Source organism: Thamnophis sirtalis, unplaced genomic scaffold (genome assembly GCF_051295495.1).
Source record: "Thamnophis sirtalis isolate CommonGarterSnake01/CBP01778 unplaced genomic scaffold, rThaSir2_p1.2 scaffold_15, whole genome shotgun sequence".
In the NCBI taxonomy this organism is placed as follows: Eukaryota; Metazoa; Chordata; class Lepidosauria; order Squamata; family Natricidae; genus Thamnophis; species Thamnophis sirtalis.
Window position 1 is genome coordinate 39,995,848 of NW_028261395.1, and position 16,463 is coordinate 40,012,310.

The following is a 16,463-nucleotide window of genomic DNA, read 5'->3' on the forward strand; positions in this document are numbered from 1 at the left end:
GGCTCCTAAGCAGAGCAGATCATCCCTGACATCAAAAGTGTGTGTGTGTCAATTTCTCAGGTCCAAGGAGGTGGACCTCTTCAGGCCACTCACCTGTCTTTTGGCGAGCAAGGAGGAGTCCTGGAGCATGTCCATGATGATGATGAAAAGCTCATCCACCCACTTTCGCATCTCCAGCCCACTCACCTATTGGGGGGGAGGGGGAGGAAATCCAGATGTGAAAAAGAGCAGAGTCCGGAATGCAAAGGGCAGAACAATGGCGAATGATGCTGCAGTGGGGAAGGAAGGGACTCGCTCCTTTCAGCAGCTGCTGAAAGAGGACCAGCACAACTAACCTGGGCCAGTTCACCGATGGTAGCCAAGACATTATTGATCACACCAGGGTTTGGATCAGGATCTGGGTCTTTTAGCTTCACGATCAATGCCTGTCGAATGGCACAGAACACAAGGCAAAAATGACAAGAAAAAAAAAGGGGGGTCAGATAAATTACAGGCACTCCTTAAGACTTAAGACCACAATGGAGCCTGTTGTTCAGTGTGGTATCTGTGAAGTGAGTTTTGCCCCAGCTTGCGTCCTTTCTTGCCTCCGTTGTTAAATGAATCATAGCAGCTGATAAGTTAGCAACCTGGTTGTTAACTGAATCTGGATTCCCCATTGAAGGTGCTCGTCAGAGGGTCACAAAAAGAGGATCGCGCGACCCCAGGGACCCTTCAACCATCACAAATACGAGTCAGGTGCCGAGCACCTGAATTTTGATCACGTGACCACGAGGATTCTGCAAACGGTTGTTAAGTGAGAAAAACCCTCCTAAGAGACATTTTTCAGTGCCGTCGGTAACTTTGAACGGTCACTAAATGAACTGTTGTTAAGTCGAGGGCTACTTGTACGCCTTCCTTTCTCATCCTACTGAGGAAAGGGCATTTTAAGCTCGGGAGAGGGATGGGAAGCCACCATTAAATCCATCTTTCTTTCAACCTGGGGGCTGGCAGAAGAGAGCCACTGAGGACTGGAGGGCAAAGGGAAGGAGGCTGCAGTAACGAAGGGATGATGCATTTGGAGATTCAGAAAGTCAGCCCCCGACTCCACGGCTGCCTTACCTTGAGGATGGGTTCCATATAGGGGCGAATGAGCCGGGGGGCGTTGGAGACCAAGTGTCCCAGCATCCTGGCACTCTGCTCTTTGATTCTGCCCACGCCACTGTGCTCCAGCTCGGTCAGGATCTGGAAGGGAGAAGGGGACAGTTCCAGGTTAATGGCAAGAGGAGAGAGAAAAGAATTTCAGCTCAGAAGTGAAAGGCTGACGTGTGTGAATTGGATGTCCTTATTCCTCCAAGAGCCCAAAAAATGCTCCTCTGAATTTTCTACACCTGTTACTTATCACTACTTATTAGCAGTAGCCCTTAGACTTATATACCGCTTCATGGTGCTTTACAGACCCCTTTAAGTGGTTTACAGAGTCAGCCTATCGTCCTCGTTTTACCATCATGGAAGGGTATTTGTTTTACCAACCTTTTACCAAGGATGGAAGGCTGAGTCAACCTTGGGCCAGTGAGGATTGAATTCCTGGCAGTAGGCAGAGACCGCCTGCAATGCTGCATTCTAACTGCTGCGCCACCAAGAATACTAATCCATTAGTGGATATTAATGTATCCAGAATTCCCTCCCATTTTAATGTATCCAGAATTCCCTCCCATTTTCTATAATTTCTGCTTCGGGGCATAACTGGAACACCTTGAACAATTTCAACCAAACTTGGTACACAATGACTTACTCTCTGGAAAAAAAATACTGTTGGGGTAAGACACCCCTAACATCTGTTTTGTTAAAATACAGCCTGTTGTGCCTTAAAATGATGTCTACTGTACTGCCATAAAATAGCTTCTACTGTGCAGTGCAGTGGGGTTGCCATGGTAACGGCATCTCAGTACTCCACAAGGGAGCTCCCTCTGGTAAGAGGGAAAAGCCAACATTACATATTATGTTTGGTCCAGACATTTCCCCACTATAAATAAATACCCGGACAACAATGGGTTATCGTCTAGTATGAAATAAATAAAAATAGGGAGAACTTCCGAAAACCCATAACTGTATGTATAACACCGGGGCTAACGGCCTGTTCACAAAGACAAAAAAATAAACACCAAAACAGCCCCTTTCACCTCTGAGCTACTTTTAAGTGACATTTTGGGGCATCGTCAGGGCAGAGAGGGTTTGGCTCGATACCTGCTCTGAAACCATTACCTGAATCAGCATTTTCCGGAGGAATGGCATGACAAAAGCCGGATTCATGCTGCTCAGCCGGCCCACGGTGCAGATGGCCAACTCGCGGATTTCAAACACCTGGTCGTTCAGAGCGACGAAAAGCGCCTGCAAGTTCTCCGCCTGGGCGAGGTGGGCGTCAAAGCGCTCGTCTAAGGATGCCAGCACGCAGTACCGTATGTCGGGGTCTGGAGAGGGTAGATTTGTACAGCAGATGCTTGGGAAAAAAAGGATAGCCCAAGCAGGGAGCAATATGATCAAGTCCATTGAACCTTGGCTTAATCCAGCACTGTCTCCTTGGACTACAGACTTACAGCCACAATGGAGGCCAAAATTTCTGTTGCTAAGCAAGACAGAATTTTGCTCCATGTTACGACCTTCCTTGCCACAACAGTTACATGAATTGCTGCAGTTGTAAAGTTCATCACACTGTTGTTAAGTGAATCCCCATTGAGTCACAAATCTGATCAGATGAGCCCGGGACAGAGCAACAACCGCCCGGAGTCCTTCGGGATTGGGCGGCATATAAATGTGTTAAATAAATAAATAAATAAAAACAGTAATAAATACGAGTCAGTTGCCAAGCGTTTGAATTTTGATCATGTGACCATATACTGTTATATACCATTTTACAGGGCTTTACAGCCCTCTCTAAGCAGTTTACAGAATCAGCCTCTTGCCCCCAACAATTTGGGTCATTTTACCGACCTCGGAAGGACGGAAGGCTGAGTCAACCTTGAACCTGGTGAGATTCGAACTGCCAAATTGCAGGCAGCTGGCAGTCATCAGAAGTAGCCTACAGTACTGCACTCTAACCACTATGCCACCATGGCTCATTGGATGTTGTAAGTGTGAGCGTAAGTTACTTTTTCAGGGCTGTTGTCACTAAAGTAACAGTTGTAAGTTGAGGACTACCTATATCAGGTGATCTCTAGCAGCTGGAGGTATTTCTCATCATCAGCTACTCTTATCTTCATTGTGGATAGCAAGAAATAAAATTCTATTATGCCAATTCTCCTAGAAGGGCATCCCCTTCCCCAAGAAGAGACCATTGAGTGGTAACATCCTTTGCCCAGAAGCACCCTCTTCCCTGGCTCCTGATGCTTACCAGGGTCTGTGATCCCAACCACCAAGAGTTTGCTGAGGACATCGGCCACCACCTGGACCGCGGTCTGGCTGACCACATGGGCATGGCCGCTGATCAGGTGAATGGAAGGCGTGAGTAAGCGGGAACATGTCCGGGCTGCTTCCATCCGCACCTCCTTGTGCTCGCTGTTGAGGAAGTGATCCGCGCAGTGCCGGACGAACTGAGTCAATGAATGCCCTAAAGGAAGGGGCCAAAGAGAGAACGGGGAGGTTTGGCCAGTTCTCTTACCCGGACTTTCTCTGTCGGATGTCCACTCGCCTCCTCCTCCAGCGTGCTTACCTTCAAACTCAAAGCTGCCCAAGGTGCGGAGGGCGAGAGTGATGCTGGCCACGTCGTTGGCCTCGGGGATGTTGGTGAGGCTGGGTGAAGCCAGCTGGTGGGAGAGCCCTTTCGGCATGCCCGGGTGACGCAGCGGGCGATGCATCAGCACAAGGGAAAGCATCTTCAGTAACCCATCCTGGATCTCTTTCTTCAGCTGCGGGATCTGGCGACTCAGGTCGTACAGGACAGCTGTCAGGGCAGGGCTGAGGACAAGATACAGAGGGCCGTTGATAAACTGTTAGTTGGGGCTTGCAAACCTTTCCAGAACCTTGCCTAGACATTGTATTGCTTTATGGTTTGGATGCATTACTGTTTCGGATAGGAAGGCTGAGCAGAGAGTGGTGAGGACAGCGGAAAAGATTATCGGATGTTCATTTCTTTCTATTCGGGCCATGGCTTATAAGCAATGCTTGACCAGGGTTCACAGGTATTGTCATGGACACTACACTTCCTCTCCGCGACGGGTTTCCCTTGTTACCTTCTGGGAGGATCCAAAGCAGAACATCCAGATTCTAATATAGTTTTGTACCTTAAAAGTATCAACCTTGTTAACACTCAAGAATCTTTTTTTTACTATGTGTTCAAAATGGAGTGTGTGTGTTTGCACTAGCACTTAGACTTATATACTGCTTCACAATGCTTTACCACCCTCTCGAAGAGATTTACAGAGTCAGCCTCTTGCCCCCAACAATCTGGGTCCTCGTTTGACCTACCTCGGAAGGACGGAAGGCTGAGTCAACCTTGAGCCCCTGAGAATCAAATTGCCGAATTGCTGGCAGCCAGCAGTCAGTGGAAGTAGCCTATACTACTGCATTCTAACTGCTGCTCCACTATGGCTTCTATACGTACAGTATATGTGTATGCACGTATGTGTATATGCGGGCATCAGAATTTCATTTTTAATGTGTGCCAGCATATTCACGGGAAAAGTGACAATAAAGATCATCTTATTATTTCAGCAGGGGGATACACGCAGTGGATTTTGGTCCAAGGCCTGTGAAGAAACCCAATTTCCAGGCAAGAAAGTGTTGAGGCCCACCAGTGGACAGCGGAGTTAGCAGCAGATTTGGACAGTGAGGAGGTTGGGGAGGAATATGGGCCAGTCCTGGAGTCTGGGGAAGGCTCTGATGAGGGCTCTGTGTCGGAGGCAGAGAGTGGACCAGGGCCGTCTGCCAGTTATCAGCTGCTTTCAGAGTCAGCCATCTGTGAGGCAGATGAACAGCTGGAGCCTGTTCCCAGTGTGTGCATGTGCAGAGCTGCCAGATGAAGGGAACAGCTAAAGAACAATGGTTGACTTGGGAGGAAGGCCACAGGTGGATAATGAATGGCCTCTTCCAGAGGAAATAAAAGAGGAGCGAACGGAGAGTGGAGTTTGCAGGAGACCATTGGTTCCCTTAATTGGTTTGTGACTCTCTGAGGCTCCTGGCCAAGTTCTACAGATCTCAGCCTGGCAGCTGTCCAAGCCAGATAAGATCTGTGACCATAAATCCTCCCTCGAAAGACTTTGCTGGATGCGAAGGAGCAGAATTCACAGTCAATTAATAAAAGGGTTTTTTTGTCAGGACAAGGAGTTTGTTTCATGCTCTTGGGAAGCCTCGGTCAGAACAGAAAGTGCTTCGAATCTCACGTGTTTTCTAGGTTCTAAAGCAAACCCCCAAGAAAAGGAAAACCTAGCAGCTGCTCACAAGTGACACTGTTTGTTACACAACTGAACATGAGGCTGCTTTCAGCTATCGTGAAAGTGTAACAATGTCTGGTGATTCAGGGAGATCAATGCAGGCCCAAAGCCAAAGACAAGGAGGCTGCCGGAGTGAACACAAGACCTACCTCAGCCCCACAGCCAACATGGGCTCCAGAAGTTCCTTGATGTCTTGCTGAATAGAGGGACCCATTGCTCGTGCCAGCATGCTGATGCAGGTGAAAACAGTGGCGTCCACCTGCACGGATTTCTGTCTCCTAAGGAGGCATGGATTACATTCGTTTAAGCAAGCCAAACCTTTCATACACTTAGCAATTAGAGCAATTCTCGCACCACCTGACAGGAAGTTTACAGGTGAGAGGGATGGAAAAATAGCTGTGACTGTGACCTCATGAGCTTCAACACCCAAAGACCTGATATGTAGGAGGCAGCTTGTTTGGGGCAATGGGCTCTGGGCTGGGGAGAGCCTTAAAACTCTCTTTTTGATGACTTTCAACTTCGTCCAAAATGAGAGTGAATATCGGTTCGTGTTAATTAACCATCAACGCTCAAGAGTCTGGAATCGTTTCAACCATCAGAGGGATGTCATTCCTAAAGTGGAATGCACAATCCTGAAAATCTGGCAGAGTCTGGAAACCCTCACTTACTTGTGGGTAAAGTCCTTCAACGGAAGGGCTCCCTTGATAATTTCAAGAACCTTGGGCAGGTAAACTTGGAACTCTGAGCGCACAGCCACCGAGAGCAAGCCCAGGGCTTGGAAAGCAGCCGTCCGCTCCTTTTCCTTCTTCACGCAGCTCAAGACATGGCTCATGGTATCAGGGAGGTAGTGGTCAGCTGGTCAGCCAACAGCAACAGAGGAGGAAGAATAAAAACCACACACTTTCATTAATTGTTAATCCAGAGGATTCAAACATACTCCAAAAAAACAGAGTGCCAACTAGGTAATTAGTGATGAATGGGACACAGGTTCATAAGTGTCCAAGAGGTCATTCCTTTAAGACTGTAAGAATCTGGAGAAGGAGGTGTTTAATGGCTTCCTGGATCAAACTAATTAGAAATAGAAATAGCTCTTAGACTTATACACTGTTTTACGATGCTTTACAGCCCTCTGTAAGTGGTTTAAAGAGTTAACATATTGCCCCCCCTCCAACAATCTGGGTCCTCATTTTACCGACCTGGGAAGGATGGAAGGCTGAGTTAACCTTGAGCCAGCAAGGACTGAACTCCTGGCTGTGGGCAGAATTAGCCTGCAATACTGCATTCTAACCACTGGGCCATCACAGCTCTTGGGTGCTGGCAGAGTGGACCCTCAAATTCTTGCAACTGCTTAGTGACGTGCCATCCAGTTGAACATACCTCATTTCCCCCTATGCTCTACATCAGGGGTCTCCAACTTTGGCAATTTTAAGACTTGTGGACTTCAACTCCCAGAGTTCCAGAGCTTCACTGGCTGAGGAATTCTGGGAGTTGAAGTCCACAAACCTTAAAGGTGCCAAGGTTGGAGACCTCTGCTCTACCCAGAGGGGAAAAAAAACCCAATCTACAGTAGAGGTACATTTTCTTCTCTATACTTCTATATATCCTCCACGGGGGAAAAAAAACAATAAACAAAAATGAATGAAATCTTTCTGGTGTCTCATTCCCAAGTACCAACCTCAATCCCTGTTCTTTACCTGTGAAAGCTGAAGGGCGGAAAGCGGCCAGCCGTGGCAATAAGCTGAGGACAGTCATTTGAATCAAAGTATTCTTGCTGCTTCGGCACTTCAGCACCCAATAGCAGACCTTCAAAGTGAAAGAGGTTCCATTAATAGCTGAGGCAGCACCCCCAAAACAAGAAGGAAGCCCCTTCAAATAACAGCTGTGGACAGATAGGAAAGCTTGAAAGGGAATGAGACAAAAGGAGAAGCTTTCTCAAGCATTTTCTCTTTTAAAATCTATACATAGAAAATGGCTGGTGTGTGTGTGTGTGTGTGTGTGTGTGTGTGTTTTCCAGCATAATTCTGGAACGCCTTGAGCACTTTCAACCCAACTTGGTACACAGATGACTTACTCTCTGGAAACAAATATTGTGGGAGTAAGACAACCCAACACCTCTCAGGGTGCATGGTCTGTTAAGATACATCCAGTTGTGCCTTAAAATGAATTCTACTGTACTGCCGTAAAATGGCTTCTACTGTGTAGCGCTGTGGAGCTGCCATGGTAACAGCTTCACAGTACTCAAGGGGGCTCCCTCTGGTAAGGGGGAAAATCCAACATTAGAAATTGCGACAACGTCCATGGAAGAAGGATTGGGATAAATAAATACCCGGGCAGCACCAGGTTATCAGCTACTAATGAAGTGTTTCCTTTTTACGGAAGATACTCAAAAGGTTCCCAAAAGGATGTTAAATCTTCACTATCAGATAAACACGGTTCTTGCACAATTCTTTTTATAAGGCAGGGTCTGCCATCAATAACATCTCATCCAAATGCAAAAATGCACTTTTGTTTGCTTTTTTATGTCCCAGTTGAAAATCAGTTTTCAAAGGAGTTTGTGCTAAGTGGAATTTCTCACACACAACACACACACACACACACAAACAAAATTTGGATTTGCACCTTTGCTCTGCCTCAAAAAAAATAATTCAAATCACTGACTGCCTTTTATCAGGACTTTCTGGATGCTCTTGAAAAGGCACTTGCAATTGGGAAGGGGAAAAATTCACACCTGGTCAAACTTCTCCTCCATTAACTCTCGGCAGCATCGGCTCTCCACCAAGGTTGACTTGGCTGGGACAGGTAACGTCCCAAATCCCAAGATTCCTGGGTGGGGGCTGTAGCCCAGAAGTCCGATCAAGGCGTTGCACTGTTGGGGCTGCACCGACTGGAAGCTGGAGAAAGGGGTGACGTGGCGGGGCTTAGTGCCGAAGCCCAAAAGATCCTTGCAGTATTTGTCATGCACCAGCTGCTGCTGGGTGATTTCTTCCATCTCTTCCCTGAGGCGCTGAATGGAGAAACAGAGGGTTAAGATGGGGGTGGGGAGGGGCAGGGCAGGCTGCTGCCTCAGGATTGGAAATAGAGAAGCGCAGCCTTGTGGAATCAAAGCAACTGCTTATTACATCCACTTGTAGCCTTTAATGGCAGCAGCTGTTCAATTGTTCCAATTCTGTCGGGCAACAATTTATTTTACCATATAGAAACAATGATGGCATAGAATAGGGGTCAGCAACCGGCGGCTTTCTGGAGCAGCATGTGGCTCTTTCATCCCTCTGCTGCGGCTCCCTGTTATTGGTCAGCTCCACAATTGATAGGACTTTCGGTTAGGACAGGTAGAGGAAAAAGGGAAGCTGCGCTAGGGGAGACTTTGTGGTGGGGCAACTGGACTTCTGGTCAGCAGAGGAAAAAGGACGCCGTGCTAGGAGGAGACTCTATGGTTGGAGGGGAGGGGGGAACCGGACTTCCAGTCGACTCCAGAATTGAATGGGGGGCTTCCGGTTAGGACCTTGGTGGCTCATTTGAGCGTTTAAGGTTGCCGACCCTTGGCATAGAAGCACATATCAAATCACGTATCTTTCTGTTGCTCGTGGGGTTCTACTCTGAGCAACTAAGTCTAGCTGGTCACATTCACATGGCTGTCCAAGTCAGTATTTATTTCAAGGTTTTTAATCCATGCTGAAAGACAGGAATGTCTTACAACGACATGCCCCCCCTCCCCCGCCTCTTCAAATGAAGGACTCACCTCTCCTTCCATGCTGCTAATCCGCACCAGTTCATTGAGGATCAGTAAGGCACCATGTATTCGGTCGTCTCGGTTCACCCCCTTTTCTTTCGCCACAGACTCATCAAAGCCCTTCTCAGCTTCCTCATAGGTTTGCTGAAACCACATGGACTATTGCTTAGAATTGAATATTGGCTTCTCAAAACAGTTGTGCTTGACGGGATCAATAATACAATAGCAGAGTTGGAAGGGACCTTGGAGGTCTTCTAGGCCAACCCCCTGCCTAGGCAGGAAACCCTATACCGTTTCAGACAAATGGCTCTCCAACATCTTCTTAAAGACTTCCAGTGTTGGGGCATTCACAACTTCTGGGGGCAAACTGTTCCACTGGTTAATTGTTCTGTCAGGAAATTTCTCCTCAGTTCTAAGTTGCTTCTCTCCTTGATTAGTTTCCACCCATTGCTTCTTGTCCTACCTTCAGGTGCCCTGGAGAAATTTGACTCCCTCTTCTTTGTGGCAACCCCTGAGATATTGGAAGACTGCTATCATGTCTCCCCTAGTCCTTCTTTTCATTCAACTAGACATGCCCAGTTCCAGCAACCGTTCTTCGTATGTTTTAGTCTCCAGTCCCCTAATCATCTTTGTTGCTTTTCTCTGCACTCTTTCTAGTCTCCACATCTTTTGTACATCGTAGCGACCAAAATTGAATGCCGTATTCCAAGTGTGGCCTTACCAAGGCATTATAAAGTGGTATTAACACTTCACGTGATCTTGATTCTATCCCTCTGTTTATGCAGCCTAGAACTGGGTTGGCTTATTTGGCAGCTGCTGCACACGGCTGGCTCATATTTAAACGGTTGTCCACTAGGACTCCAAGATCACTAGGACTCCAGGATCTATGATCATCCCACATATCCCGCCTCAAAATCAGATTCTAATCCTTCCCACAACTGCAACCTGACCTAATGGGTTTACGGCTTCGGAAAGAAAACCCCTTCCTTACTCGGTACCACTGCGGCTTCTGCATCTCTTTGAACTCGCGTTGAGTGGTCAAGATAAGGCAAGCGCGTAAAGCCGAAACGGCTCCTTCCCGGATGGCCTGCTTCGGATCCCACACGGCGACAAAGATGTTGTCGAAAAATGGCTGAACTTGCTGGAAGAAGAACGTGGGGACACTGATGGCCAACTCTCGCAAAACCAAGACCTGGGTAAAAAAAAAAGAGAGAGATTGCCAATCACAGCAGCTTTATACGTCAGTATTACACCTTAGTTACATATAAAAGCATTAACTTTGAATCAAAAGGGATTTTTGGCCCATCTGTTTAAAAAAACATCCATTTGTGACTTCACGATGGATGTGGGAGGAATTAATAGGAATAAAGTCAGTGTATTTCTCAGAAATAAGAACCGAGTGCCAGAATCTCATAGGCAGCTTGAATCGTAGCTATTCTTACCGCTGCATGTCTCCGTCCTTCGTTCCTGTCTGCGCCCAGCCACTCCAGAGCCCGCTTCACTTCAAATTCCACATATTCTGCAGTGAAGGTATCGCCGGCCATAGCGAGACGCCCAATGGCTTTGGAGGCCATCTCCATGACAACGGGGTCATTGGATGGAAGGAGGTTCCTTAGGTAGTTGGCGAACCTGCCAATGCGTGTGGCATTGCCTCCCTCAACACCAATCAGACTTGCTGAGGAAGAGAAAACACCAGCAAACACTTAAAAGTGTCAGAGCTGCTAAAGGAGTAATAGGGGTAATTCACTTACAATCACAATGGAGCCCAGAATTAATGTTGCTAAGTGAGAAATTTGTTAACTGAGCTTTGTCCCATTTTACGAGTTTTCTTGCCGCGTTTGTTAAGTGAACTACGGCAGTTGTTCAATTAGTAACACGGTTGTTAAGTGAATCTGGTTTCCCCATTGTTTGCCAGAAGGTTGCAAAAGATGGTCACACGACCCCAGGACACTACAACTGTCATAAATATGAACCGATTGCCAAGCATTCGAAAGTAAATCAAGTGACCAGGGGGGTCATAAGTGCGAATAATGGTCCTGTCACTTTTTTCAATGCAGTTGTAACTTTGAACAGTCATGAACTGTTGTAAGTTGAGGACTATCTGTAATCCTGCTACTTTTATTTTCTCATCAGCTCTAGGAAATTGGAAAGAAGTGAAATGAATTGTCTAACTTAGAAAATGAGGTGCTTCTTTACTGGCACCTGGAACAGTGAATAGCCACCTGTGCATGGCAACATTTTGGAGACACATCACAAACAAGTGGCATCGATCTCTACGCCAATATTCTTTAGGCAATCTATCTGGCTACTCACCTATAGCCAAAATGCCTCCTTTCCTTTCATTTGCATCTGAACTGGAAACCAACTCGAAGATGTGATGATTCAGCTGATCGTAAAAACGTGTGGATTCTTCTTGACTCATCTGTGCAGGAGGGGAAAAAGGTGGGTGTGAATTATCCTAAACCTTTTATCCAACCTTAATGGAAAAGGATGAAACAGAACACGTAAGAAATATGTCTAATCTTAATTCAAAGAGGGGGAGGGGGGAAAGGTTCTTGTTTGCTTCCATTGAAGCAAAGTTCCGAGCAGAAAGTGAACTTCAAGGTCCAGGCGCAGATCAAGTCGCCATCCCATAGTCACACCATGAAGGGTCTAATAAAGAATATTTGTAGCTCAGCATTGACATGAGGGGTCCTTGGTGCACTCTGAGCCTGGTGCTTTTCTTGTAGATGTTTTCATTATCCAAACAAAGTAACATCATCAGTGCTAGTATCAAGGAAGGAAGGAAGGAAGGAAGGAAGGAAGGAAGGAAGGAAGGAAGGAAGGAAGGAAGGAAGGAAGGAAGGAAGGAAGGAAGGAAGGAAGGAAGGGTTATAGCTCAGTGTTGACATGAGGAGTCTTGGTGCTCTCTGAGCTTGCTTGTTTTCTTGCAGACGTTTCATGACCCTAACTAGGTAACATCATCAGTGCTGGAAGGAAGGAAGGAAGGAAGGAAGGAAGGAAGGAAGGAAGGAAGGAAGGAAGGAAGGAAGGAAAGAGAGAAGGGTTGATATATGGGTCCTTGGTGTTCTCTGAGGTTGCTTGTTTTCTTGAAGATGTTTCATGACCCAAACTAGTAACATCATCAGTGCTAGGACCAAAGACAGGAAGGAAGGAAGGAAGGAAGGAACCCTGTAGCTCAGGGTTGACAGGAGGAGCTGAGTCCTTGGTGTTCTCTGAGCTTGCTTGTTTTCTTGCAGATGTTTCATAACCCAAATTAGGTAACATCATCAGTGCTGGAAGGAAGGAAAGATATTTGACCTAAACTAGCATTGACTAAACATCAATGCTAGTACCGTAGTTAGGTAGGTAGGTAGGTAGGTAGGTAGGTAGGTAGGTAGGTAGGTAAGTAGGTAGGTAAGAAGGAAGGAAGGAAGGAAGGAAGGAAGGAAGGAAGGAAGGAAGGAAGGAAGGAAGGAAGGAAGGAAGGAAGGATGGATCAGGGTTGACATGAGGAGTCCTTGGTGCTCTCTGAGCCTGGTAATTTTCTTGCAGACGTTTCATTATCCAAACTAGGTAACGTAAACAGTGCTATGACAGGTCTTCCTAACTCACCTCCCGGAGTTCCATGGTGACATAATGCTGCAAATCCTTTGCCGCCTTCGCCCGGGTCTCTTCATTACGGCTCTTGAGGCCACCAGCAAATTGCTGGAGGATAATGACCGTCCCAGACATGGTAGCATGGAGTCTTCCTGGGTTTTCTGTTGGGGGGGAGAAGCAGGCGCAGCCAAATTTTATCCGCAAGCAACCTAGAAAGGAGAGAGAAGAAAAACTACCCATCTCCTCTGCAGTACAGGAAGCCCTCCTCTGCAGTACAGGAAGCCCTCGACTTACGATCAGTTGAGTCCAACTTTTCTGTGGTTAAGTGAAACATTTCTTAAGTGAGTTTTGCCTCACTTTACACCCTTTCTTACCACAGTTGTTAAGTGAATCGCTGCAGTGGGAAAGTCAGAAATACGGTTGTTAAGTGAATCTGGCTTCCCCATTGATTTTGCTTGTCAGAGTCGCAACGGGGGGGGGGGGGTTGTCACGTGACCTTGGGACACAGCAACAGTCATAAATATGACTCGGTTGCCAAGAATCCGAATCTCGATCATAGGGATGCTGCAGAAGTTGCTAACTGTAGAAAACAGTTAAGTCACATTTTCGTGCTGTCGTAACTTTGACTTGTCACTAAATGAACCGGATGTAAGTCGAGGACTACCTGTATTGGAGAAAACTATCTGTTATCAGCCTTGAGCAAGGTCCACAGGCAAGGTTTATTCAACCATGGAAATTTGCAAACTTTATTTCATTTCAATTATTTTGTCAAACATGTAAAAGCTAACAGGTATTACGTCTAAACATAAATATGAACACAGTAAACGGGTACGAATAAATGGGAGACAGTAGGAATAAATAATAAATAAACGGAATAAATGAAGATTAAATGGAGACAATAGGAATAAATAATAAACGGAATAAATAAAGAATGGAGACAGTAGTAGAATGGCCAGATGGGGCCATTCTCGGCATGTCCCTATATTGAGCAGCTGCCGACAGGCCTTCAACATCTGGCACCCCACCTGCACCCTAAAAGCGGAGCTGCTGTGGCCCTGGCAAACCTACCTCAGGAAGGACTAGAAACTTGAGCAGGTGAAGCTGGCTAGGAATGAAACCCCCCCATACACATACAATGATCCCATTCTCCCCAGAGCTGGGAAATTTGGGGGGACGGACACACAGCTGGTAGGAGCCCCATGACTGACAGGTGAGAGGGGGACCCAAATAAGTGGGAGGGGCCTATCAAGAGAGACAAGGGGTTTTCAAGGACCAGTGGGCGGGGCCTGGGGAGTGGGCGGGGCAACTGTCTGAGGAGAGAAGCGAAGAGGTCATGGCCGCTGCCTCAAGGCGCCAAAACCCGCCTCAGAAGCTGCAGAGCGGCGGCGGAGGGCAGCAAAACGACGGAAGAACGGGCAGGCGCTGAGGGGGATTCTCGACACTCACGGCCTTATGCTCCTCCGCCTCACTCCTCCATCTTCTTCCTCCTCCTCCGCGGCCTGCTCGACTCCGCCATCCCTTTTCTTGCCTCCACTTTTTTCTTCTTTTTATTCCGCCCTTTTTGGATCGCCGGCCGATCCGACCAATCCCCTTCCCGGCACCCGAAGACGGACAAGGGCGCAGCCAATAGAAAGGCGGGAGAGAGGCGGGGGGGGGAGAGAGATTGAGAGAGAGAGAGAGAGGTGGGGAGAGAAATGACAGGAAGTTAGTCCCGCTCTCCCCGTCTTCTCCTAGACCAATCTCTTCCCGCGGCGAGGGGGGGGAGTTGGGCGTACAGATTGTCCCAATCAGGAAAGAGGACAAAAAGATTGATACGCGGGCGGGCCAACAAGAGCGGGATAAAAAAAGCGTTGGACGCCGAGTGAGGTCCTGCCGCCAATGCTTCCGCCCAAATGGAACTCGGAGCTAGGATTACGCGTGCGTGAGAAGCCTCGCCAACTTCTCGATGGTTGCACAGAGCGGCTTCCTTTTACTTTTCAGAGCACCGCCTCTTTTCACCGTAATTACCAGATTGACGCGCACGCAAATGATTTGTCCCCATACACATTCATTTGTTCAGCTAAATGTAAGGAGCGTGCATCACCAGTAAATTGTATCTTGTGCTTTTATGTACACTGAGAGCATATGCACCAAAGACAAATTCCTTGTGTGTCCAATCACACTTGGCCAATAAAGAATTCTATTCTATCCTCCTTTCTGGTCAGATTTTGGTTGGATGGGAACTAATCGAGAAAAGCAACCTGGAATTAAGGAGAAACTTCCTAACAGTGAGGACAATTAACAAGTGGGACGGTTTGCCACCAGAAGTTGTGGGCACAGTTGTGGAGGCTGTTAAGAAGAGACTGGACAGCCGTTTGTCTGGAATGGTATAGGATCTCCTCCTTGAGATGGACTAGAACAGTGTTTCTCAACCTTGGCAACTTGAAGATGTCTGGACTTCAACTCCCAGAATTCCCCAGCCAGCATTCGCTGGCTGGGGAATTCTGGGACTTGAAGTCCAGACATCTTCAAGTTGCCAAGGTTGAGAAACACTGGACTAGAAGATCTCCAAGGCCCCTCCCAGCTCTAGTCTGATTGATGGATTGATTGACAGTGAAAACAATCAGTGCAACAGCTTCTATTCAGAAGTTGTGGGTGCTCTAACAGTGGCAGCTTTTAAGAAAAGACTGGACAATCACTTGTCTGAAATGATATGTGTCACCTATTGTAATTAGCTGCTGAAGCCAAGAAGTGAAGTCTTCAGTCAGGTCCGCTGTTTAAGTGGGATAATTGGCTTAAATTGATTGGTTGCCTGGCTGACAGACTGCCTATAAAAGGAGAGCTGTCAGCCAGACTGTTTGCTAGTGTTATTACTGACTTGCAATAAAGAGCTTTAGTTCAACGTTACTCCTTCCTTTCATTCAACCCAAAATCTAACAGTATGGGTCTACTTGAAGGTCCCTTCCAGCTTGATTCTGACATCATGCAATGGCTCCTAAACTTTGAGAGCTGTATGCAATGAAATTTCATTTTAATGTAGGCCGATCAGCGTACATTTAAAGTGACAATAAAGTTATTCTATATGCTATACTTACAGAATTATAGAACGAGGAAAGCAGAAACCAATCAGTTGCCTTTCTCTATCCATAAAGGGATGCTTCTAACAACGCTGTTAAAGAGGGCGAAGGAAACACAACCCACTGAAAAAAGGCTGTGTAAAACCTTGAGAGACCGCCTACTGCCAATTACCTCCACTAGACCAATTAGATCCCACAGACTAGGCCTCCTCCGAATTCCATCAGCCGGCCAGTGTCGACTGGCGACTACCCGGAGGAGAGCCTTCTCTGTGGCTGCTCCGACCCTCTGGAACGAACTCCCCGTGGAGATTCGTACCCTCACCACCCTCCAGGCCTTCCGCATAGCCCTTAAAACCTGGCTGTTCCGACAGGCCTGGGGCTAAAGATTCGCTGCCCCTATCTCGAATGGTATGATTGTTGCGTTTTTTAACTATGTATGGTTTCGATGTTTTTGTAACTCTGTTTGTATTCCCCCCCCTTTTTTGAGTTGTGAGCCGCCCTGAGTCCCCTCAGGGAAAAGGGCGGCATACAAATAAATTAAACCAAACCAAACCTGACCATTCAGAGCTGAAGAAGCTTATTGGATGAGAAGCGAAAAAACCAGAAAGTCCTGTTGCCTCTTGAAAAAAAGAACACCTTTGGGACAACCATGACCTGAAAGACTGAGAATTTCCATAGACCAGAGGTCCACAA

The 16,463-nt window shown here is 47.1% G+C and overlaps 1 protein-coding gene across 2 annotated transcripts in view; it reads right to left on the bottom strand.

The window, feature by feature from the left end:
- Positions 1–14,291, bottom strand: part of MTOR (mechanistic target of rapamycin kinase) — a 78,914-nt gene extending 64,623 nt beyond the window's left edge. For both annotated transcript variants that reach the window (XM_087702220.1, XM_087702219.1), the window contains exons 1-16: positions 14,161–14,291; positions 12,730–12,923; positions 11,449–11,557; positions 10,578–10,810; positions 10,127–10,327; positions 9,145–9,279; positions 8,134–8,409; positions 7,100–7,208; positions 6,074–6,260; positions 5,555–5,683; positions 3,686–3,930; positions 3,368–3,583; positions 2,242–2,447; positions 1,099–1,221; positions 336–425; positions 94–186 (exon numbers count right to left, since the gene is read on the bottom strand). In XM_087702220.1, the coding sequence (XP_087558346.1) occupies positions 94–186; positions 336–425; positions 1,099–1,221; positions 2,242–2,447; positions 3,368–3,583; positions 3,686–3,930; positions 5,555–5,683; positions 6,074–6,260; positions 7,100–7,208; positions 8,134–8,409; positions 9,145–9,279; positions 10,127–10,327; positions 10,578–10,810; positions 11,449–11,557; positions 12,730–12,849 (2,472 nt within the window). In that variant the 5' untranslated portion in view covers positions 12,850–12,923; positions 14,161–14,291. The remainder of the gene's footprint in view (positions 1–93; positions 187–335; positions 426–1,098; positions 1,222–2,241; positions 2,448–3,367; positions 3,584–3,685; positions 3,931–5,554; positions 5,684–6,073; positions 6,261–7,099; positions 7,209–8,133; positions 8,410–9,144; positions 9,280–10,126; positions 10,328–10,577; positions 10,811–11,448; positions 11,558–12,729; positions 12,924–14,160) is intronic.
- Between the last annotated feature and the right edge of the window lie 2,172 nt (positions 14,292–16,463).